Consider the following 23,351-nt stretch of genomic DNA (forward strand, 5'->3'; position numbering starts at 1 on the left):
CTGCCCCCCACCATGCAAGTCAGTATTGTCCCTGTAAAAGCAGCAGTAACATTTTTCTCATTTGTGTATACACTGGGAAAGGGGATTGCGTTGAAGGGGATTACACTTCTCTCCTGTATGTGTTTCCTCATGGAGGTTTTGTCATTAGCCTCCCTCTCACCAGTCTTCTCCTGCAAGTGTGTGTGTGTGTGTGTGTGTATACACACACATATAAATACACCAAGGCCATAGCTAGACCTAAGGTTTATCCCTGGATCGTCCAGGGGTCAAACCTGTTCATCTAGGTGACAGTGCTCAGGCAGGGGCGAACCCTGGATGATCCCAGGATAAACCTTAGGTCTAGCTGTGGCCCAAGATACACATACATACACAGACAGACATACACGCACTTAGCCAAATTTCATAGTGTTTATCTGAAGTCATTATCTCCTAATAATCCATTTTGCCAGTCTTTCCTTTCTACTTAAATTCTCATTATACTTTGCCACTTCCAAGGACCTTGAATTTCGATTAGCATTTACTTATAGCAAATTCCTTGGAACTATTCGTGTTAGTTACGTCAAATCATGACTTCATTGTGCTGAGAGATGTAGCACCATGGAGTAAAGAGGCATGTGCTTAGATTAGGCACCATTCCATCAGAGGTCAGCTCGAGAAGTTGCAGCTGTATGTTTTGGTGCAACCTCTTGGATCAGGTTCACAAAATCCGTTTTTTCGATGCACGCTCTGCACACTTCTCCCCAGTTATCGAGGATCTTCCTCAGTTCAGCCACTCTCATCTTAGAGAGATCTGTCGATGTTAAATCAAGTTTTCTTTCTGTAACAACAAATAATCTGCATCATATGCTTGGTTTATTTTTTTATTTACTCCATTTTAAATAAATAAGGTCCCCACTCACCCCAAAGCTCAAGCTCTGACAAAAAAAATGTTTTCCCACTTTGCATGCCAATGACTGCCTCCCATTATTATTATTATTGTTGTTGTTGTTATTATTTGTATCCCGCCTTTTGCCCAATGCTGGGCCTCAAGGAGGCCTTACAAAGTTTAAAACACACATGGGGTGGGGTGGGGACAAAACCATAAACGTTTAAAATACACAACAAAATTGCAAGACATTAACATAGATGGAGGGCCAGATTATTCTCCAAAGGCCTGCTGGAAAAAAAAGGTTTAACCTGCTTCCGAAAGCCCATCAAGGAGGGAGCCAGCCTAGCTTCCCCGGGAAGAGAATTCTAGAGCACTGGAGCGGCCACCGAGAAGGCCCTCTCCCATGTTCCCACCAAGCGAGCTTCTCCAGAAGATCTTAAAGCACGGGCAGGCTCATAAGGGAGAATACGTTCTTTCAAATGAACGTATATGGCTCGTGTCCAGGTTATCTGAAAGACCGTATTCTCCCTTATGAGCCTGCCCGTGCTTTAAGATCTTCTGGAGAAGCCCTTCTTTCAGTCCCACCATCTTCACTGGCGCGCTTGGTGGGAACATGGGAGAGGGCCTTCTTGGTGGTTGCTCCAGTGCTTTGGAACTCTCTTCCCTGGGAAGCTAGACTGGCTCCCTCCTTGATGGGCTTTTGGAAGCAGGCTAAAACTTGTTTGTTCCAGCTGGCCTTTGGAGAATAATCTGCCCACCCCCATGTATGTTAATGACTTATAATTTTGTTGTGTTTTTTAAACACACACACAGACACACACACACTGTATGTTTTAAACTTTGTAAGGCTGTCTTGAGGCCCAGTATTAGGCAAAAGGCGGGATACTAATACTAATACTAATAATAATAGCCAGCCAGATACCCATGGAATCTCCTAAGCAAAGCATATTGGTAAAGCCCATCCTCCATTGTGTATCTACTATACCACCTCTGAACATGAAGGTTCTATTTATCTAACCTGAGTAATAACCTTTGAAGATCTGTATGTGACTTTAGCCCTATTCAGGTGTTCAAGCCTCACACAGTTAGAAGCTAATTAAGGGGAGATAGGAGCCCACTTCTGACATCACCACAAAAGAGGACAAAAGAGGAGTCTGATTTGCATAAAATTTGCAGATGCTAAGTTATGTAAAGATGCAAATTTAGAAATTATTGTTATGATTTCAATAGGAGTACAGTACATCTCACCATAATCTGGAAGGCTGCGACGGCCGGGACGGAGAGCTCGGCAGAAGAAGGCGGGGTGGAGAGCTTCTTCCGCTCTCCACCCTGCCTTCTTCCGCCGAGTTCTCCGACCCGGCCGGGTCGGAGGTAGGTGGGTGGCGGTGGCGGCGGCAAGGACGCCTCTTCTCCAGGCAAGTTACACGATCGCTTTGGGGCCGCACTGGGGGCGCATGGAAGCGCCCTCAGTACTACGTGTGGAATCCCCCCTAATGGCTTGTTTGCCTGTTCAGTTTGCTGTCCAGGTGCTGTTGATGGGCAACTTCAAGGCCCAGCTTTCCCTTCTGAGAATTCTTTCTCTTTATACCAAACCTGGACTGGACAGTCCATCAAAGGGAACTGTCTTCTGTGAAAGAGGACACTTGGCCACTCAAAGTGAGGACATCCTTACTAGCCTCTGCCCCTGTGGTTGGCTCACAGCCTTCCACGTTGTAGGGTCTGACATGTAGGGTTCCAAATCATGTCAGGAGTCTTGTTGGAGCTTATAAAGCACTGAATTTGAGATTATTTTAAGACAAACAGCCTTAAGATTTTTACTTACATATAAGAGTGGTATAGATAGTATAAGATACCAACTTACGTTTGCAAACTGAAAATACACAAACTTCAATATAAAGCTAGGATTGCCCGTGGCTCCTCATCAAGTGGTACTGTCACTTAAACGCTGTGTAACATGTAGAAAACCCATCGTTTTTGTACATTAATAACTTGGCTACCCTCTTTCTATGGCTTTGGACCTAAAGAGGATCCCCCCCTTGCCAAAATTAAGTTTACATGGACAGGCTAATCCTTGAAGCACTTTATTAACAGAACTCACTTCCTAAACCACTGAAGGCTCAGAGGTGATGACAACTCTGAGAAACTGGCCAGCAGCCATTTTATTTCCTGCATAAAAACCGCTTGCAAAGGAGTGCCTGGCAGTGCCTGAGTTGATGATGTAGAATGCTTTTGCCTCTCATCAAAACTATAATTCTCACACCAATGAATGATACTAAAGCGATGAAACCTGACTAGGGAAAATGAATTTTATTCAGACTACTTGGTTTGTTGTTAATACTTAATTCAAAAACATTAATTAAAGGTTCTCACATACTCTCCTTAAAAGATCCAGTCATTTAAGAAGTGGGTAAGTAGAAAACTATATGAATCATCCACTAAAAAGAGAGAGATTGTGGCCAGCACTTCTTAAAGGTTGAAATCATAATTCCATGTCAATTAGGGTGACCATATGAAAAGGAGGACAGGGCTCCTGTATCTTTAAGTTGTATAGAAAAGGCAGTTTCAGGTGTTATTTGTATGCATGCAGCACCTGGTGAAATTCCCTCTTCATCACAACAGTTAAAGCTGCGGGAGCCCTGCCCTCTTTTGTATCTGGTCACTCTAATGTCAATATGACCTGTTTATGAACAAGTAAAATGCACCCTCTAAAAACACGATCTCAAAAACCTCCAAACGTGTTTTTTTTAAAAAACAACAACTGAGTGACCTTCAGCTGATGGCAAATATAAGAACAAAAAGCAAAAAAGCAAAAAAAAGTGGCCACCATGAACGGAGTGGCCATGTTCAGTTTGCTCTTGTTTGTTCTGCATGTGGATTTCATCATACCATATTTAAGCTCACAGATCTGAAGGTCTGTTTTCTTCAGCTTCTCGCAGATTTTAGACACAGGTACATGAGCACTCATTGGACGGCTGACTTCACTAAGTATCTTGGTAGCTGCATCGCTGGCGGCCCCAATGTAATAACACTACAGGAGGGGGGGGAAAGGAGCCATGTGGTCAATAGCAATTCAGTATGGTTTGGGTAAGAGACATCCCCGCTTCGCTGTCCCCCTCCCCAAACTTTCACAGCTGGAGTCATTTGAACCTAAGTATTTGAGACAAGTGAAAGACAGAAAGAAGGACGTACCAAGCGGTTTTCTTTTCCTTTTGCATTCATGCAACTCCTGACTAATTCATTCTCTATAGAAGCCATTGAGAAATCAGAATGCTTTTCTTTTAAAGAACTGTAAAATCTTTCCAAAAAACCTTGACACACTGTAAAAAGAAAATAAAACAAACAAAAAAATATTAAAACACACACACACCTATGCAATGCATAAATAAAACTGATGGGCCCATGAAAAAGCAAAAGTTGACTGTGAAAGATAAAAATAAAAGTGGCTAACTTTGCATACAATATGAGTTGGGTTTCTTTTTAAGAGGAGGTCTTTCTTTCTTGAACTGCTCACCATCTTTGCAGCATATGGACATCTGATCTGGGAATGGTCCCATCGAGGAGCTGTTGGTATTTTCCCATGCCTCTATGAAAATATTGTAGCTCACAACGGCAAACAGGAATAAAATTCCAGAGAAACGCAAATACCCTTTCCCTCTGGGACAACCCTGCAGTTACTGCGAACCTTATAAGTCAGTGATGGCCAAAGTAGCTTAAACAATACCCACCTCCAGTGCAAAAAAGAAAAGAAAAGTATGATTCCCTGGCTCATAAATTGATGTCACTGTTGGGAGAAGCATTGGAGAGACACACCAATCCTCCCCCACCCCCCGTCGCCCCACAGATTAACCTCCCTCTAAAAATTGTGTGTGAAATTATTAGGTCTTTAGTGGGTAAAGGTTCAACAAATTCTCCACAAATATGCATCTTTATGATGTCATATTAGTGGAAATGTTAATTCTTCCCATATGGTAGGCCAAAGAGAAACTAGGACAAAAGAGTATTTAGAAATATCTCACTATTTTTTCCAGGCCAGTTCCCTGTCTGTAGTTCTAGGAAAAGCGAGAATCTTTCTCAGTATTTGTTTCCATATCTGTATTAACACAGCTGAAGAAGGGCCATTGGTTCACAATAGAATATAGTTGATTTGTTTCCATTAGAAGGTGTCGATGAAGTGACTACTTTTGTAGGGGCAGCAACGAAATTTTGCAAGAACTATTTGGAAAGAAATGCATTTTTGTCATTATTTTAATGCACTACAGTAAACAATATCGGATACTACATAATTTTATTGAAGGTTTTCTCATTTGGGTAAGCTTCTTCTGCATTACAGCCATTCATTCTGGCTTGAAAAGCAGCGACCTTTGGTAATGTCACTACAAACAGTAATTAACTCTCACCTCTGGTGTCAGGCAAATACAACACCAACTCGCTAAAGTTGGATGCCTGGCCTTATCTAGATCTATTGGCTTCTTGACCTCTAGTGACTGAATCTTGTTAACTTCAATTGTTCAAGTCATGTCTCAGCTTTCTGACTGTGTCTTTTCAACTTTTAATCTCACTGGGCAAAACAGGTTCTTTCCCCTGCCTTCACCTTTCCCATATATCCATCATCTTCACGGTCAACTATGTTTCTGTAATCAATTCCGGTAATTCAGTGACGTTTGTTAAAGATCCAGGCCTATCCTGTACGTGGCAATACACCTTACTGCAAAGCTACCACTCTGCTAAACAGTTCCTTAAAAGTTTCAAAATATGCAAGACAGTTTTTCTGTAATGCCCTTATGCCACCTACAGGAAATGAGACAGTATTTCAATCAATGGTCAGAATATTGCAGCCTGATTCTTGACTGGTTATAAAAAGAATGCAACCCCAATGTTACAACAGCTTCACTAGCTACCAGCCCATTCCCAAGTACTATTTAAAGTGCCAGTTATGACCTACAAAGCCCTGACTTGGGACATATCTGAAAAGACTGCATTCGCCCATATGAACCTGCCTGGGCTTTAGGATCTTCAGATCCCAACATCTGAAGTGCCTTTGGTGGAACTTAGAATCATAGCAGAGTTGGAAGGGGCCTACAAGGCCATCAAGTCCAACCCCCTGCTCAATGCAGGAATCCACCCTAAAGCATCCCCGACAGATGCTTGTCCAGCTGCCTCTTGAATGCCTCTAGTGTGGGAGAGCCCACAACCTCCCTAGGTAACTGGTTCCATTGTCGTACTTGATAGGGCCTTCCTGGTGCTAACTCCCATGTTCTGGAACCCTTTACAAAGAGAATCCTTTCAACGCCTTTGTTTGATTTCCTTCCGCGGGCAGGCAAATACATTTTTATTCAGACTGTCCTTTGGCCTTAGAAGCTGACTCTTAAATCACTGTAAATGTTGCAGTTTATTCATCTGGCTGTTGTTTTTATCTGTTTTACTGATGTTTTACTTACCTGTTTTTATGTTCTGTTGTTACATATCTGCCATTTGAGGTTAACACGTCACATATTTGATGACGAGGGCAGTGTCCATGAAAGGTTATGGCCTAGAACTCCCATCATTGGTTATGCTGACTAGAGCTGATGGGAGTTCTAGGCCAAAACATGTGGAAGGCCACATGTTGCCCACCTCTGGTTTAAGGTGCCACGAGACTCTTTGCTGTTTTTGTTTTGTATTGTTATGGATTTGGGATTAGTCTGATCTTTTATTCAGAATAATCCCAACGCAATAATAATCTCAATGTGTCAAACCTGTTGAGCAAATTTAGCCTGGCAGATTCCCTGTTGTCAGTAACTGGCAGACGTCCTCAGAAATAGCCTAGGTAGACTGTTCTGAAAGGGAGCTTACCTTTCCCTCCCATCACTAAGGAATGTACTAATCCAGAGGTTTGTGAGAACAAACTAAATCTGTAGGTTAGGCAGCCTGTGCTGGAACTGGATCTGAAAAGGAGGCAGAAAGCTGATTTTGTTCTCTGTGGGAAACCCTGTGGCAGTTTGGGTTCTCTTGGACATCTGATGGGAAGCAGGTATCTGTTGGGAGCCTTAATGCTGTGAACCCACTTCTTATGTTCATTCTGTATATATGTGCAAATATACATTATTATCACAGAAAAGCTATACCACACTCATTCTAAGGAAACTGAATCCTGGGTAAGCACTGGAACCTCCAAAACCTCTCACTGATCAGCATAGCAGTATTTTATGTTGTATTTTACTATTGTTAACCACCTTGAGCATTGTTTTATGGAAAGGTTGATTCAAATTTAACTAAATACTTTGGTTTGTGAAGCTATGAATTAATGCATCACTAATCTCTACTCATGAATATCCTTCCATAAATATGATATCCCACTGATTATAGACTTTCCCTTTATACTTTTTTAAAAAGGTAAATTCTAGATGCAGTCTACCACCAAAATATGCTCATTGTTGTATGCTACATCTGTTCTGAAATCTAAAGTAATTTGTTTCTGCCGATGTATAGCTTACAGCTAGAAATAATTGACAGTGTTACAGGCCAAGATTCACAGCTCGATGCTAGACATGTTTACTCAGAAGTTGCACTACCTTGAATGTGGGGCTTACTTTCTAGTAAGTGTGTTTTGGACTGTAGTCTCAATAATGAATCCAGCTGAAATCTTTAGAAGGGAGCATTTCAATAATAGCAGCTTTCCCGCAGGCTTTCTGTTAAGAATGTTTCCACTTTCCTCCTGCCACTCAAAAGCTGAAGAAACCATAGATGAATTTGATAAACTCATGCAAGAGTCTTCTGAACAGGCCCTTTCATATCTTCCAAAGTCTTCTTGCTCTATAAGGATATCAGAGATGTTGAGGGGAACTGAGTATGCCTCACAAAATAGCCTTTTATTTAATTTTGCACAATAAGGGTACAGTTGTTCAAAGCTCATGTCCTTATTCATAGTTAACAGTGGCATATAAGTTGACTTTTTTGGAATGGCCTACTGTTGGTCTGGAATCTGATCTCATGTGGTCCAAATTTTATACTGCTGTGCAGAGGTATTTAAAATCCCAGTTCAAGCTTTCTAGGCTACTCTGACCTGAATTAGGAACCGGGGGCTCATCATACAGTCCGTCCCGCACACTCAGGTCCTCTGGGGTGAACTTACTTCAGTCAGCTAAAACTAGGCTGACATCAGTTTCCCAGAGGACCTTTTCTTCTGTCGCCCCCAGATTGTGGAATGGCCTGCTGGAGGAGATTCGTAAAATTAACTCTCTGCGTGATATAGTTGTATTGAAGTGCACTGACAACTTTTGGGGCCCATGATACATACCATATAACACTTTCATACCGCTTTCATAGTGCTATATCCTGCTTGGTGAAGATGTGTCATGGGCCCCAACAGTTGTCAGTGCACTTCAGTACCACTTTACAGTGTAGTGTAGCTCCTGCAGTACACTTCCATACAGCTATAAAGCAGTAGTGTGGCTCCTGCAGTGCACTTCAGTACCACTATAAAGCAGTAGTGTAGATCCTGCCTTTTATATACCGCTTTCATAATGGAATATCCTGCTTGGTGCAGATGCAACGCTGCAATCCTTCTGAGAGAAGTAACTCACTAAGCTGTATTTTGTTTTTATGTCACTTTTTATCTATCCTTTGTTTTGGTGTTGATTTTGCTGGTCTGCGACCGTAATAAATAACAATTTGATTTGGTGTAGATGAGCCCTGGGTATCAGCTCCAGCCCGACTTCACGCTACACACTACTCACAGAAAAAAAAAATATATGTTGGCCACAACAAGGGAATAAAATGACTGTGTGAATCGGTCTCATGCTGCACTTGTGAGCGTTTTTTGGCTGGAAAAGCAAAATAAAAATACAGTTTATAAAAACGTCAGTTTCTAAAACAAACACCACCTTGCCTCCCTCCCTCCAGGTGTTAGTTTGGAGGGAAATGATTTCTCTACTTTGCATTCACACGGATGGCACAGGCTGCAAGATATTACGCTTCAGGCAAGGGAGGGAAGCCGCGGAGATGGCCGCGCATGCCATGCAGCAGCAGCTATTCACGACACGCGGCTCTCTAATTATAGCAGCCGGGGTTAGGCCGTGCCGCGCTCAGCAGCAACGCACGGAGCTCCCTCACCTTCACACTGAGCCTCTGCGCCCCTCGCACAAGCAGCCCCGGGACCTAGGCAGAGCGCGACGACAGTGAGGGCTGCGAGGGAGCAACGGTACAACTGGCCACGAGGCCGCGGCCGTCGCAACATGGCTGCAGGGACCACAAGCAGCCCCCGCAGCACGAGAGACAAAGCCACGCCCCTTCGGACCAAGGAACGCCCCTTGGGACCAGCGCTCTCCGGGCCGCCTCGCAGTCAGGGCAGGGGAAAATCTGCCTCAGTTGCTATGCTCGATGACGCTGCGCCGAGCTCAGTTTCGATTGGCTGTCATCCTCCAGCGGGTTTCTTTTTCCGGTTGGGAAGGAAACGTGGATGCCGATTGGTTGTCGCGGAGGGACCGGCTGCCTCGGGGTGCATTGTGGGGAGGAAGGCGCGCGAGCCGGAGCGGCGGATCGATGGCGGCCATCGGGGTCCACTTAGGCAGCAGCTGCGCGTGCGCTGCTGTTTACAAGGTGCAGGGGGGGGGGAGGGGGCTAGTCTTTCCCATAGCAATAATGGAGCCTGTCGGTGGATTGCTTGTTAAAAGCTGCCCGTTGGGTCAGGTAGTGCAGTGTAGTGGGTAAAGCAGCTGGGTGGGGCTTAGGAACGGGGAGTAGCCCAAAGCATTTACGTTTAAAGCCCGGTCCAGGGGAACGAGGTGAGTCTGAAGCTATATCGACTTCAGACTGCAAGCGGGCGAGTCCCTGCAAGGAGATTGTGGAACTCACTACCACAAGATGTAGTGATGGCCACCAATTTGGATGACTTTTAAAAGGGGGTTGGATTAATTCCTGGAGGCGAAGGCCATCAATGGCTACTAGCCCTGGTGGTTGTGTGCTATGTCCAGTATCCGAAGCAGTAAGCCTGTGTGCACCAGTTGCTGGGGAACATGGGTGGGAGGGTGCTGTTGCACCATGTCATAGTATCATAGTATAGCAGAGTTGGAAGGGGCCTACAGGCCATCGAGTCCAACCCCCAGCTCAATGCAGGAATCCACCCTAAAGCATCCCTGACAGATGGTTGTCCAGCTGCCTCTTGAAGGCCTCTAGTGTGGGAGAGCCCACAATGTCCTGCTTGTTCATCCCTGGCCGGAGTGCTGGACTAGATGGACCCTTAGTCTGATCCAGCACCAGGGCTCTTCTTATGTTATACTGGGCTAGAACCTTTGTCCCCAATGTCCTAGTTTTCTACTGGAAGGTGGTCTTTTATACAGCATGATGCTCCCAACAGCATCTGAGGTGGTATACTTTGCTGTGCCTCATTTGTCAATAAATTGTTGTCCGATCTTTGTCTTCAACAATTGAATCTGATCTTTGTTCAGGATGGTCGTGCGGATGTTGTTGCCAATGATGCTGGTGACAGAGTTACTCCAGCTGTCGTTGCATTTTCAGAAAACGAAGAGGTAATTTATCTTTTCCAGTAGAAACTTTCAAAAGAAAAAAAGTGTCCATCTTTTATAATAAATAAAACAATATAGATCTTTTCAAATGCTTCTTTGTGCAGGTTGTTGGTCTGGCAGCAAAACAAAACAGAGTGAGAAATCTTTCAAATACAGTCGTGAAAGTGAAGCAAATACTTGGGAGAAGGTATTGAAAATAACACTGGACTTCATTTTGGGATTTTGCATGGACTGATTTACACAATAGAATTGTTAAATAAAAGTGACTTGTTTTCCAAGTAAATGTAAGATACTAAAATCTGAAAAAACCTACCTCTTGAAACATAGTTCCTATTGTTTGAACAGGACTGCTCAGTATAACAAAAATCATCAGTGGTTGTCAGGAAAGTAGATTATTTTGTTTTAGTTTTTCAGTTATTTGATTTCCCCCCCACAACTTAGAAATAAGAACTCCGAAGGTTTGTTTATTTATTTATTTATTTATTACATTTTTATACCGCCCAATAGCCGAAGCTCTCTGGGCGGTTCACAAAAATTAAAACCACAATAAAACACCCAACAGGTTAAAACACAATTACAAAATACAGTATAAAAAGCGCAACCAGGATAAAACCACACAGCAAAGTTGATATAAGATTAAAATACAGAGTTATTACTATGCTTAAACTGGAGACTGAAGCAAGACTGCTTCCCATATGATAAATATGCAGATAATAATCTAATCTTTTAGTTTAATATTTTAAAGTATTTTCAATGTTGTTTGTTTAACAGTTCTGGAGACCCACAGGCGGAGAAGTATATTGCAGAAAGTAAATGTTCAGTAAGTACGAATCTATTTCATATTTTTGTCCCAGAAACAAGATTGATTTCCCCCATATTTTTAGCATTCTTTCTTATAATTCTACAACTTTCCTGTTCTTAGATTGTTCAGAAATGCTTTTTGTACATGGGATGCTGCCTGTGGAAGAGGGATGTTTTTGTGGCAACAAATGGTATTGTGTGGGACTTGTTTTATAGTAATGAGTTAAAATATACTATTAGTAGGGAAATATGGCTTGGTTTGACAAGGATCAGCATTCTAATTATAGGAGCAAAATAAATAATTCTATTGAAGCAAATATATTTCTCCTTCAAGTGTACTCAACATGGTACACCACACACAAAAATCCAGGATAAAACTTTGAAAACTGTTATACCAATAGGAACAATAAATACCAACAGCCTCAGAATGTTCAGAAACTTGATGGAATTGAAACCCTTTGTCTGCTTTCCCCAAATAGTGAACCTTTCCAGGAGAAGAGTTCTTAATTGTGGGGTCATTATATAAATGCCATGTCCAAAGACTTACAGCTTTCACTTCATGATATAATTTTGATCTCAAGAGATTATGTGGATAGTTGAGTTCACAAAGAAGAGTTATTCTCTGGTATAATGGGCTAAAGCCATTGAGAGCTGCAAAACTCTTAGGGCGGTATTATTTTTTGTATTCTTAGGAGTCGTTGAGGACTCTCACAGCTTACATGCTGTTATGCTTCAGTATGTATGCTGTAAAAAGACTCTTGACTCGTGCTATGTAGAGTGACTGAAGCCATTGTTAATTGAATCTCGCTGATATTTTTGTACCAAATCTTAGAATCTATTTGCATTGTAAATATTCTTCTCTGATAAAAGGAAACTTGCATGAACTTTAATTACAGATACTCCAAGAGAGATTCATATTTTATGTATTTCTGTTAATTTGTAGGTCATTGAGAAGAATGGAAAACTTAATTATGAAATAGATGGTAAACTTGTTTCCCCAGAAGACGTTGCAAAATTGATCTTCAGTAAAATGAAAGGTAGAATACTCAAATGTATTGTCTGTCCCCCTCCCGCAGTTGAAAAAATGGTAAATGTTTCTATAAGTGGATTTGCTTTTAAGCATTGTACTATTTCTTTCATATGTAGAAACTGCTCAGTCTGCTTTGGGCTCAGATGTCAATGACACTGTTATTACCGTACCATTCGATTTTGGAGAGAACCAGAAGAATGCCCTTGGGTGAGAATATAGTTTTTAGGTAGATTTTTATTAAACACGTTTTACTTCACAAGCTCATTTTTTGAGCATATTTTCAGGAATTTGAAACATCAGAACCAGCGAATAGCATACCATATTTCTTCGATTCTAAGACGCACTTTCCCCCCTAAATAAACAGCTCTAAAAATGGAGTGCGTCTTAGAATTGATGGCGTCTTAGAATCGAAGAAATACGGTATTTGCCTTGGACTGGAAAATCTGGGTTCAAAATCCCCATTCAACGGTAAACACACTGGTGACCATGAGTGGGTTAGTATTTCTTAGCAGTAGTTCTCATCTGTAAAATTGGAATAGATTCCCAGATATCCTTCATTGTGTGGCCAGAAGATAGACAACCAACTCATAACTACCACGGAAGAAGATTTTATGTAGCCATTTTATGGTATGTCATTGTGTGCAATCCTCAGTGGAAACTGAGACTGGAAACCCTGCTGAAGGCTGGTGTCTGCACCTCTTTCTCCTGTCATGACATTTATGTGGTTTTAGAAATACAATCTATCTTTGGCTTGCTTAATATGTGCAGTGTTAACACAGTATGGTGCTGAGGGAAAAATGACTGAGGCAAGTGAATTGTTTTGATTCAGCTATACACCATTACAAGACAAGCAGCTTCACTGTTATATATTGAGTCAAGATATTAGTATGAAATGACACACTGATCTGTAACAATCATGTCTTTATCACAGAGAAGCTGCTGTGGCAGCTGGGCTTAATGTTCTTAGGCTAATTCATGAACCATCTGCAGTTCTGCTAGCTTATGGAATTGGGCAAGATTCACCCAGTGGAAAAAGGTAATGATATAGGCTTGTTAATCTTTTGTCTTCAAACAACATTTTTGCAATAAAATCCTAAATGTGATTACACAGAACTAAACTTCAGTGGAACTCACTCTTAAATGTGCATAGTATTACTGCTTCAGTGTTAAACGGTGTGACATAGATGCTTTGAAGGGTACATGTGACTGGTTGCACGCCGGATCCTTGCCCTTCATGGCTGGTGAAATCTAGCAGGGAAAGGACTGCTAGTTGGGCCAAGGAATGAATAAATGCCTCCTTCTGAGTTTGCCTGAAAGAGGCATTGGTATGACCACTCCTTAAGAAGCCCTCCCCAGTTCCAGGAGATCTGAATAATTATAGGCTGCTTACGTAGACCCCTTTCCTGGTCAACGTTCTTGAGTAGTTGGTCACTGATCAGATCCAGGCACTCTTGGATGAGATTGGTTTTCTGGATCCGGATCTGTTTCAGTCTCAATTTTTATATTAAGATTGCCTTGGCTGCCCTGTATGATGACATGTGTCGGGAAGGAGACAGGAGAAGTGACTCTTTGTAGATATTCCACAATTGGTCATGGTATCCTGGAGTGGCTGTCCGAGTTGTGAGTTGGAGGCACTGCTTTGCAGGGATTCCGCTCCCACCTGGATGTCCTTTTAGATGTTGGTGCTTGAGGGATATGGCTTGGCTTCATGGAGCTTCCAGTGTGGGGTTCCTCAGGGGCGCGTTGTCATCCGTATGCTGATGACATGCAACTGTACTTCTGCTTTTCATGTCAGGTAGATGTGTCACTAGATGTGCTTAACAGGTGATTGGCCTCAGTAATGGACTGGATAAGAGCCAATAAATTGAGACTCAATCCAGACCAGACTGAACCTCTGCTGGTGGATGGTGTGACATACAACCATCTCTGGATGGGGTCACACTCCCTTTGAAGGAGCAGGTGCACACCTTGGGGTACACCTGGCTCTGGTAACCTCCATGGTGCGGAGTGCCTTCTGCCAGCCCAGTTGCGACCCTAACTGGATGGGGATAGCTTAGCCTCAGTGGTCTGTGCTCTAGTAACCTAGATTAGATTAGTGCAATGCGTTGTACGTTGGGCTGTCTTTGAAGAGGTTTCGGAAACTGCAGCCAGTGCTATTGCACTTGTATTCTCCTTGTGGATTTCCTGCAAGTAGTTGGTTGACTGCTGTGTGAACAAAATACTGGACTCGATGGACCTCCGCTTCTCACATTCTTATCTAGACTGTCTCTATTGTAAATAAGAAAATCAGGGTCCTTTGCAACAGAATGATTAAACTCATGAATTCTAACCAAATGTCAGAGGCGAGGAAATGAAATTTCAGACTTTTATTTTATTTATTTGAAATGGAGTTCATAAGACATCATTATTGCGCTCCTGGGAATTATGGCTTTTAGTAGGTTGGTAATGGAGTCCAACGCATACTGATCTTGCTTTTTAATTTTATTTTTGTACATTGAAGCAATGTGTTGGTGTACAAACTTGGAGGAACATCCCTCTCTATCACAGTTATAGAAGTCAACAGCGGACTGTATCGTGTTCTTTCTACCAACACAGATGACAGTATAGGCGGAATTTGTTTCACAGAAGCCTTAGCACAACATTTAGCATCTGAATTTCAGAGGTAGGTACTCTAGAATCTAAAACAACACATAGTGCTTTGTACATGTCTAATATGGAATGGTTACTGTTAATCGCCTATTAACGGCAACCATGCTGCCTTGGGCATACTGGGAATTGTAGGACTTTTTCCTGTCTAAACATGCTTAGAATTAGATCCTGAGCTTCTGGCTTTATGCTTCATGAATATATGCTAAAAGAATTTCTTCTCTTCCGTTTAACCATACACTTTCAACTTTCAAGATTAGCAACAGAAAATGTTTATATTTTGAATTTGAAGCACATGATAATTTGTAGCAGGCAATTTTTATAATTTTTAGGGTAAGCGGTCACTAGTATTACAGAGTATGTTTCCTGTAATTGTTAATGAGTTTTTTTTTAAAAAAAATGCAGATCCTATAAATATGATGTGCGGGGAAACGCCAGGGCCATGATGAAGCTAATGAACAGTGCTGAAGTTGCAAAGCATTCGTTATCGACGTTAGGAAGTGCAAACTGCTTTGTTGACTCCCTGTACGATGGTCTGGATTTTGATTGTAACGTTTCTAGGTAAGTCTAAACATTATGAAATTTCTGGATGTGCAGTTTCCCCCCCCCCCCTTGGCTTTTCTTGAGAAAACCTTCCAGTATCTTGGATGGCAATCTTAGGCCTTGTTCTTTATGCTTCTGCTGGCTGAAGTGCAGAGGACGGGTTCATGTGATAGGATCTTCTCATTGGTAGCATCTAGACCAGCCTTACTCTACCTGGTACCCTCCAGACGTTTTGGACTGCCACCTTAGACTATAGAATTCTCTTGTCACATGAGATCCAGCAGATTACTTCTGAAAGTGTGTTTAAGCGTCACTTAAAGCAACCTTCTTTAGATGTGTTTTATGAAAGTGCCTCCTGATTTCACATATAGGTTATTATTGGTGATATTGGCTGTCATTATTCTGCTGCTCTTAATTCTGATTATTTTGTTCTATAATATTGCCAGCTGCTCTGAAGGTGGGATGGAACAATGGGGTATAAATACAGTCTTACGCATGCTTTAAGTATGTTTAATAAAAAATAGGATATATAGCATGCTGCCATGTTTGTGATCATACTTGTGCTTTAGCAACAAGTAGATCTCTTCCGGCAGGCCTATCCAGTCGAATTTTAGGATGTTTTTAGGATGTTTTTAAATAGTGTATGCCATGTTTTTAATCAGTATTTTATGTATTTTATGCTTGCTGTTGTTCCCCGCCTCGATCCAATCGGAGAGGTGGGTAAGAAATAAATTATTATTATTATTATTATTATTATTATTATTATTATTATTATTATTTAGATCTGCTTCACTTTCCTTGCAGAGGATACTGCTGTAATTACAGTATCATGGGCTTCTACATATGTTGGAACTGCCCAATAAACATTTCCTTGCAGAAGAGCAAATAAGGATTATAAGTGTTTATTTTTTGTGTTTGCTTTTAACAAAATTCAATAGGGGCAGATTTGAACTTTTTTGCGCTGCACTTTTTAACAAATGCATTGAGGCCATCAAAAAACTATTGCAGCAAGTTGAACTTACAGCAGACGATATCAATAAGGTAACGATACAATAACGTTCTTTACTGTCTTGTTTGGAAGCATAGTTAGAAAGTATGCTGAGCATATTCACAAAGTAGTTGATACTTTGGCCTGATTTAGATGATTTTTCAAGTAAGCCATGGTTTATAAATCATAAGATGAATCCTGGGGCCAAACACTCCGCTATAGCCCACCCCGCTTGACCACCTCAGAGCTGTTTCTGGCTTGTATGAAGCCACAGTTATCCATTATATCCAAACTAGGGAACTCAAGGGAAGGGGTTAGGGAGGAGTGTCTATCCCCAACTTTGCTCCTGACTTCATAAATCATGGTTGATGAAGTCTCAAAACAGTTGTCCGAACCGAGCTGTACTTTGCAACAACCAAACTGTATAAATAAGCATCTCTTTGCTAGAACACACCCTTTTGAAACAAGATGTATATAAAAGTGCCTCCTCCTGTATATATGAGTAGCACAAGTAGGAGGAGTGGAGTCCTGAGTAACATGATCATGCGTACTTAGTGTACTGAGCTGTTGTATAAGTAGACAAAGGGCTCATCTACACCAAGCAGATATTCCACTATGAAAGTGGTATATAAAAGGCAGGAGCCACACTACTGCTTTATAGTGGTATTGAAGTGCACTGACAACAGTTGGGGCTTATTGACACATACCATATACCACCTTCATACCACTTTCATAGTGTTATATCCTGCTTGGTGTAGATGTGTCATGGGCCCCAACAGTTGTCAGTGCACTTCAATATCACTCTAAAGCAGTAGTGTGGCTCCTGCCTTTTATATATCGCTTCCATAGTGGAATATCCTGCTTGGTGTATGAGCCCATCATTTTGGTATAGAGCACTTAAGTACTACTCCAGAATTACTTCTATGCTACCAAATTAGTCAAAATTAGAAATGCTGCAAGTACAAGAGGCAGCTAGTTGTATAATGTCTGCTTTCCATCATTCAGCGTTTTGAACAAATATGGGGGCAGAGTGGGATTTTGGCTTCAGTAGTACCAGCCTTTTGGTCACTATTGTTCCTATAAAAACATAATTTGTTTTGTTCTACAATGAGTTTCAGGCAGTTGGGGACAACGTTCAATATCTAACTGCTTAACCTCAGAACAAGAGGAATTCAAAAAAAATTGTGAACCGCCCAGGGAGCTTCGACTATTGGGCAGTATAAAAATGCGATAAATAAATAAATAAAAATTTATAAGAATCTCTTCCCCCAAATCGTGAATTTCTGTGCAGTCTCCACATGTGATTTTTTTAATGCCTTCATTACAGTATTTAGAATGCATATCACCTTCCAGGATTAATCTGGAAAAGCAATGTTCCAAAATATTTTGTTTGAGAAAGATTTTGGAAAGTAATCTGAATGTTCACTTACAAGTGTATGGAAACTGTTTTTTTTTTTTAAAAGCACTCTCCCCCCCAAAAAAGTTTTGATGATGTCATATTAACGCTTTATTTATTATTATTTATTATTTATTGATTGCATTTTTATACCACCCAATAGCCGAAGCTCCCTGGGCGGTTCACAAAAGTTAAATAAGCCTACAAGTTAAAAAAGATAAATAAGCCTACAAAGTTACTAGCCTACAGGGTTTTTTTACTAGCTGTATTTCCATGCTGGCTGTAATGGAGAGGAAGCCTCCTCCACAGCCAGGATAAAAATGCAGGCTACTACTCCCTTAACAAACTAGTTAAAAACAACAACACTGACTTTTATCAGGCAGGCTGGCAAAGGCGGGGCGGGGGGTTGGGATGTATCTGAGGGATGGGCTTCATTTTCTCCATGGCCTGCATGGAGACCAGGTGGTAGAGGGAAAGAAAGATGCATCCTCCACCACATCACTTAATGAGCTTTAATGTCCTCTAGGTAGTTCTCTGCGGTGGATCTGCTCGAATCCCAAAACTGCAGCAGTTGATCAAAGAACTTTTCCCCACTGTTGAATTGCTGAACTCTATTCCGCCAGATGAGGTCATTCCCATTGGGGCTGCTATAGAAGCTGGGATCCTCTTAGGAAAAGATAGCACCTTTTTGGATGATGAGATCTTGTCTGTCGAATGTTCTGCCAAAGATATCTTAGTCAAGGTAAGATTAATAGAACAGCTTTAGTTCTTAACCGTCTTGTGCTTTTGGGATCGTAACTTCTCTGTGGTTATTTAATGTTTCCCCTCTCATCTTATCCCATTTCTTATTTCTCCTACACTAAAGGGTAGCGTTCCTAAGATGTGTAAAGTATCTTCCACTATTATATTGTGTGTCTTTTGGAGTGTGTGTGACTGCGAGGGTTTTCCTAAAAGGGTTTAGGGTCACTTGGACCCCAGTTAAAGTGAACAGGTGGTGAGGCTATGTATAAAGTATTAAGGGTCTAAGTGATCCAAACATAATGAAAACGTATTTAACGTACTAGCTATCTTCTTTTAATGCACACTTAAGATAAGGTGTTAATGATTCAGTATTCTTTATTGACGCCACAGGAATTAACATTGAGGGGTCTTCAGACTCCAGTATTATTCTATATAGGCATATCCCTGTACTACAAACCATAATCCTTAATTTCATGTTTTTACATTAAATATAAATTGGTCAAATATCTTTAAGAAACATGTGCCTAAATTGGAGCAACTACTTGATCCCATCATCTGATTAGTAAAGTGCTTTTAATGAACGTATGATTTTACTACTAACATAATACAGATACTTTCTCAAAATCTACTTACTGAAAATCTAATTTCCCCCCCCCCCAATAAGGGTCAATCTTTGATATATAGTCTGCAGTTGTGAAAAATAAGCTGGGATGAATAGTGATGCCTTCACATTTGGTTTTATTTCTGCAAAGTGCTGAAACTGCAAATCTCTCTTGTTTCTTAGGCAATGGATGAATCAGGGGGTGATAAATTCACGGTGGTGTTCCCATCAGGAACTCCTTTGCCAGCTCGAAGGCAGCACACTTTACAAGCCCCAGGAAGCAACTCCTCTGTCTGTCTTGAATTATATGAGTCTCTGGAAAAAAAACCAGTAAAAGAGGATGACAGATTTGCACAGGTGAAGAAAAACATGTTTTTAATGGTGCAATCTTATGCATGTTTACTTGGAAGCAAGTCTCACTGTATTCAGTGGGGCATACTCGTAGGTAAATGTGCATAGGGTTGCGACCTCAGAGGTGCACATCTTATTTGTATAGCCAATAGGAAATTAACGTGCTTCCCTCTTAAATTCCTTATTTCATAAATGTTGTAGAACCTCAAGTATTTGTAGATCAGGATTGACAAAGACCCAATTTTTAAAATTTAGATTCTTCCCCTGTAAATATAGTGTTACTAACTTACTCTCTTTAAGAGAAATGTAAACTAAATATAGAACATATGATTTAAATATTAATATTAAATAATCTGAACTAAATATGTAATGTTTAAGGTTGTTCAGTTCCATAAAATATTTTATGTACTTTGTGCAATTCACTTTTAATGTGTTAATATTTCATTGCTGTTCCTAATGAATGGGGTTTTGAATGAATGAGGGGTTTTTGAAGTAAGCATTTAGTGGCACTTCAAAATTTGAGAACTTGATGCCAGCCCATTATTTATTAATCTGTGTAAAGGTTTATCAGAGCAGAAATGGCAGGAAATTAAATCAGAGGAATTAAGGGAAGAATAATATGCATATAGCACTCTTTGATACAGAGTTGATATTATGTAGGCTACTGGGATCTTGTAAAATTAGCCTAATAGCGGAATATATTTCAAAGCAAACTTCGTCCTTACAAACCCCTTTTCCTAAAAAAAATTGCCTTGACACTTTGTTATAGAATTTTATATTTTAGCCTTCATACATGGTAAGGCAGAATATATTCAAGCTGTTCGGAAGACACACCAGCCTACTGTGGGTTTTGCGTATGTAACCCCAGTGAGCATGGGTTATGTGAGAGTTAAACAGGGTTATGTGAGGCTTGTATAACCCACACTTGCCAGGTTTGCACGACAGAACCTTTGAGCAGGGTTTGTCCAGGGACACTTCAAGTTAAATAATCCACCCTGAGCAGCAGCGTGTTGTCTGAACCTGGTCATTATGTAAAATCCAGTCCCCTTTGACAGTTGTCCAGCTTGCTAAAATAGGATGCACATAACAAAGCATCTCAATGTTTATTTCTTTTCTTTTAATCAGATTGTACTTCAGGATTTAGATGTCAAGGAAGGTGGTCTGCATGATATACTAACTGTTCTCACAATGAAAAGGTACTGAAAATCAAAACATTACTTCTCAGGTTCAGCGCAGTAAACTACATAAAAAATACGTATCTCAAAGGATTTGATGATTTTTCTACTGGAACTGTTGGTAGTTGTATATATTTTCAAAATGTTGCAACAAATAAATAGATCCGTAGATAAGACATTCATACCCTAAGGAAGAACTAAAGAACAACTGTTATCTTTATGTTCAGTTCTACTCTCTCTTAAAATGGAATGTTTTCCAAATGTTTGAAACAGCAGGGACACTTTGGTTCTCCACCCTTCTCCTGACCAGTGGGCAGGCATCCTTCTTGCTATCCTGGGGTAGCCTTTTATTATTTCCTTCTGGGGTCCTGCCCTTCTCTTTGCCCAATCGGTTAAGACTTGCAGATTGAACCATGCTTTCTGGACAACAGAGATTCTCCTGGGATTTCCCACACCTGTCAGCCGTAGCTTGGTTGCATCAGGGAATCCCAATACAGCCTTATTCCTTCGCAGGGTGATGTCGCTATTCGTATAATGTTGGAGAAAAGAGAACCAATGCTAGATGGGACCTTCCTTTTTGAATAGGCATAGAATGGTAGATGCACACACTTCAGCCCCTCTTATAGCACGCTCCGGGACATAGTGATAGAATTAAAAACAACAACCCTTATTTATTCACACACAGATGGTCTTTTAAGACTTTTTTTAAGGCACCCTAAAAATATCTTTCTCTTTTCTTAGGGATGGATCGTTACATGTTACCTGCACAGATCAAGATACTGGAAAGTGTGAAGCCATTACTGTAGAAGTGGCATCATAGCCTTAATTTGGAAGGTTCTGTGGTTTCGTGGCTACTTGTTTCCTCAAACTAAAAACTTTTTAAAAGGTTTTAATTGAAAGATGCCATAATTTACAATACAGTTATCACCAGGAAGCATTGCGAATACAGAGTCTGCAGACATATCTTTTGAAAGTGGTAAAGTCAGTTCATTGTGTTTTTAAAGAGGTAGCTGACAAAAGATATGCGTTCAATAATGAGCTATGAACAATATTAAATCCATGAGAGAACTGCGTAAGGGTGTATTATACACAGCTCGCTCACTAATCATATTACCAGGTTTCAACCAAAGCAAACTAAAATGGTTTTTCAAACAACTGAAATTATCCCTACTGGATGGGAATAGTTACGGTATGCTACATTACTTGTGGCGTTGTTCAACTGGAATAATTATTTTGTGAACAGTGTGCATTGGAGATAACTTGAGTATTTGTTAATGTGAATAGTAATAAAACATGGTTTTATATTGATCACTCCATACTGCATGTTTAGTAGCACTTGGTTTCAAAGCCTTTTTTTTTATTGCTGTTACACCAAATCCATGAGAGCAATCTTGTGACACCGTGGTGAGGGTGGAGTAAAGGCATTTTGGATTCCTGGATCTGAGGTCCCTGCCCCTCCCTGCTGGCATGGAGGGAACCATGCTGGCTGCCTCTCCTAGCTCACAAATGCAAGTACAGAGAGGAGTAGAGGGGCCTTGGGAAGCTGGCTTATGCCGTATCCAGCGGCCTCCTCATCCTACTTCCTTTCCCACCCACCCCGACACCTCAGCCTAGACAGCCAGAAACACGTATCTAGCTAAATTGCAGAGTGAGATGATCCCAGAGGCAAAGATTGTCTCGGACACTCTGCATATGTGATTTCCATTAGCCTCTGAGTTCAGAGGCTGATGGGAATCCTGATAGGATTGAGTCCTTAAGTAGATTTACATTGGGAAAATATTTTATATATTCATTTGATTTGCACCCAGCTTTCTACCAAGAAAATAGCACGCAGGTGGCTTCATTGGCAGGGTCTTCTGCAGACCTCCCTGGTGAGTTTTTAATTCCTAATTATGCCCGGCCTGGAATTTGTAATTTCTCACAGCAGCCACACACTTGGAACAACATTTTCATCCAGGTATTCACTACACCATCAAGATCTCTTTCTTGGTCAGTCAGCAACAGTTTGGATCCCTTCAGTGTCAGTGAATATGTGAAGTTGGGAGGTTTTGCTCCAACATGCATCATTTTATACTTCGAATCATAGAATAGCAGAGTTGGAAGGGACCTACAAGGCCATTGAGTCCAAGCCCCTGCTCAATGCAGGACAGTGAACTGCATTGGCCATTTTACTGCCTATTCTCCTGGTTTGGAGGGATTATTCTAAATAAATTGGTATCAGCAGCACCTTTAATCACCTTACTGCTTCCTCCTGCAGCTAACATTCAGCAGCTCATTCATATCTGCCTCAGCATTCACCATAGGCAATTCTTGAGAGCAGGCATAATCAAGCTGAAGTTAAGAATTTTTAAATCCTGTCACAGTTTACATGCTTAACTCTCCTTTTGAATTAACCACAGATGCTTTTCTCTGGACTGCGCCTGGTTGCCCTTTCCCTTGCACCACTCTAGTATTACTTTTCACATATGGAATACCGTATTTCTTCGATTGTAAGACGCCATCGATTCTAAGGCGCACACTAATTTCAGTGCCACCAACAGGGAAAAAAGCATAAAACTCTCGTCATGAGCAAGATCGCACGCGCTTGGACGACATCGCACGCCCCCCCCCGCCACACACACTTTCTGAAGAGGCCTCAAACTTGTGCCGCGCTCTCTATGCTCCCCCGTGCGCCCTTCTGTCCCTTGTCCTCTCTATGCCTTGGCCTC

At 41.2% G+C, this 23,351-nt stretch overlaps 2 protein-coding genes across 2 annotated transcripts; one reads left to right on the plus strand and one right to left on the minus strand.

The window, feature by feature from the left end:
• Positions 1-412: 412 nt before the first annotated feature.
• Positions 413-9,083, minus strand: CDNF (cerebral dopamine neurotrophic factor). Its single transcript, XM_063135021.1, has 4 exons — positions 8,960-9,083; positions 4,058-4,185; positions 3,755-3,896; positions 413-817 (listed from the first exon to the last, which is right to left on the minus strand). The coding sequence occupies exons 1-4, from the start codon at positions 9,081-9,083 to the stop codon at positions 639-641; spliced, it is 573 nt and encodes a 190-aa protein (XP_062991091.1). The 3' UTR covers positions 413-638.
• A 286-nt stretch (positions 9,084-9,369) lies between these two features.
• Positions 9,370-21,951, plus strand: HSPA14 (heat shock protein family A (Hsp70) member 14). The gene is made up of 14 exons (XM_063134282.1): positions 9,370-9,445; positions 10,294-10,374; positions 10,476-10,558; positions 11,143-11,191; positions 12,116-12,209; positions 12,319-12,409; positions 13,134-13,238; positions 14,703-14,864; positions 15,254-15,409; positions 16,330-16,432; positions 18,302-18,517; positions 19,301-19,474; positions 20,594-20,664; positions 21,385-21,951. The coding sequence occupies exons 1-14, from the start codon at positions 9,389-9,391 to the stop codon at positions 21,461-21,463; spliced, it is 1,521 nt and encodes a 506-aa protein (XP_062990352.1). The 5' UTR covers positions 9,370-9,388; the 3' UTR covers positions 21,464-21,951.
• The last annotated feature ends 1,400 nt before the right edge of the window (positions 21,952-23,351 follow it).

Source organism: Elgaria multicarinata, chromosome 9 (assembly GCF_023053635.1).
Source record: "Elgaria multicarinata webbii isolate HBS135686 ecotype San Diego chromosome 9, rElgMul1.1.pri, whole genome shotgun sequence".
Taxonomy (NCBI): domain Eukaryota; kingdom Metazoa; phylum Chordata; class Lepidosauria; order Squamata; family Anguidae; genus Elgaria; species Elgaria multicarinata.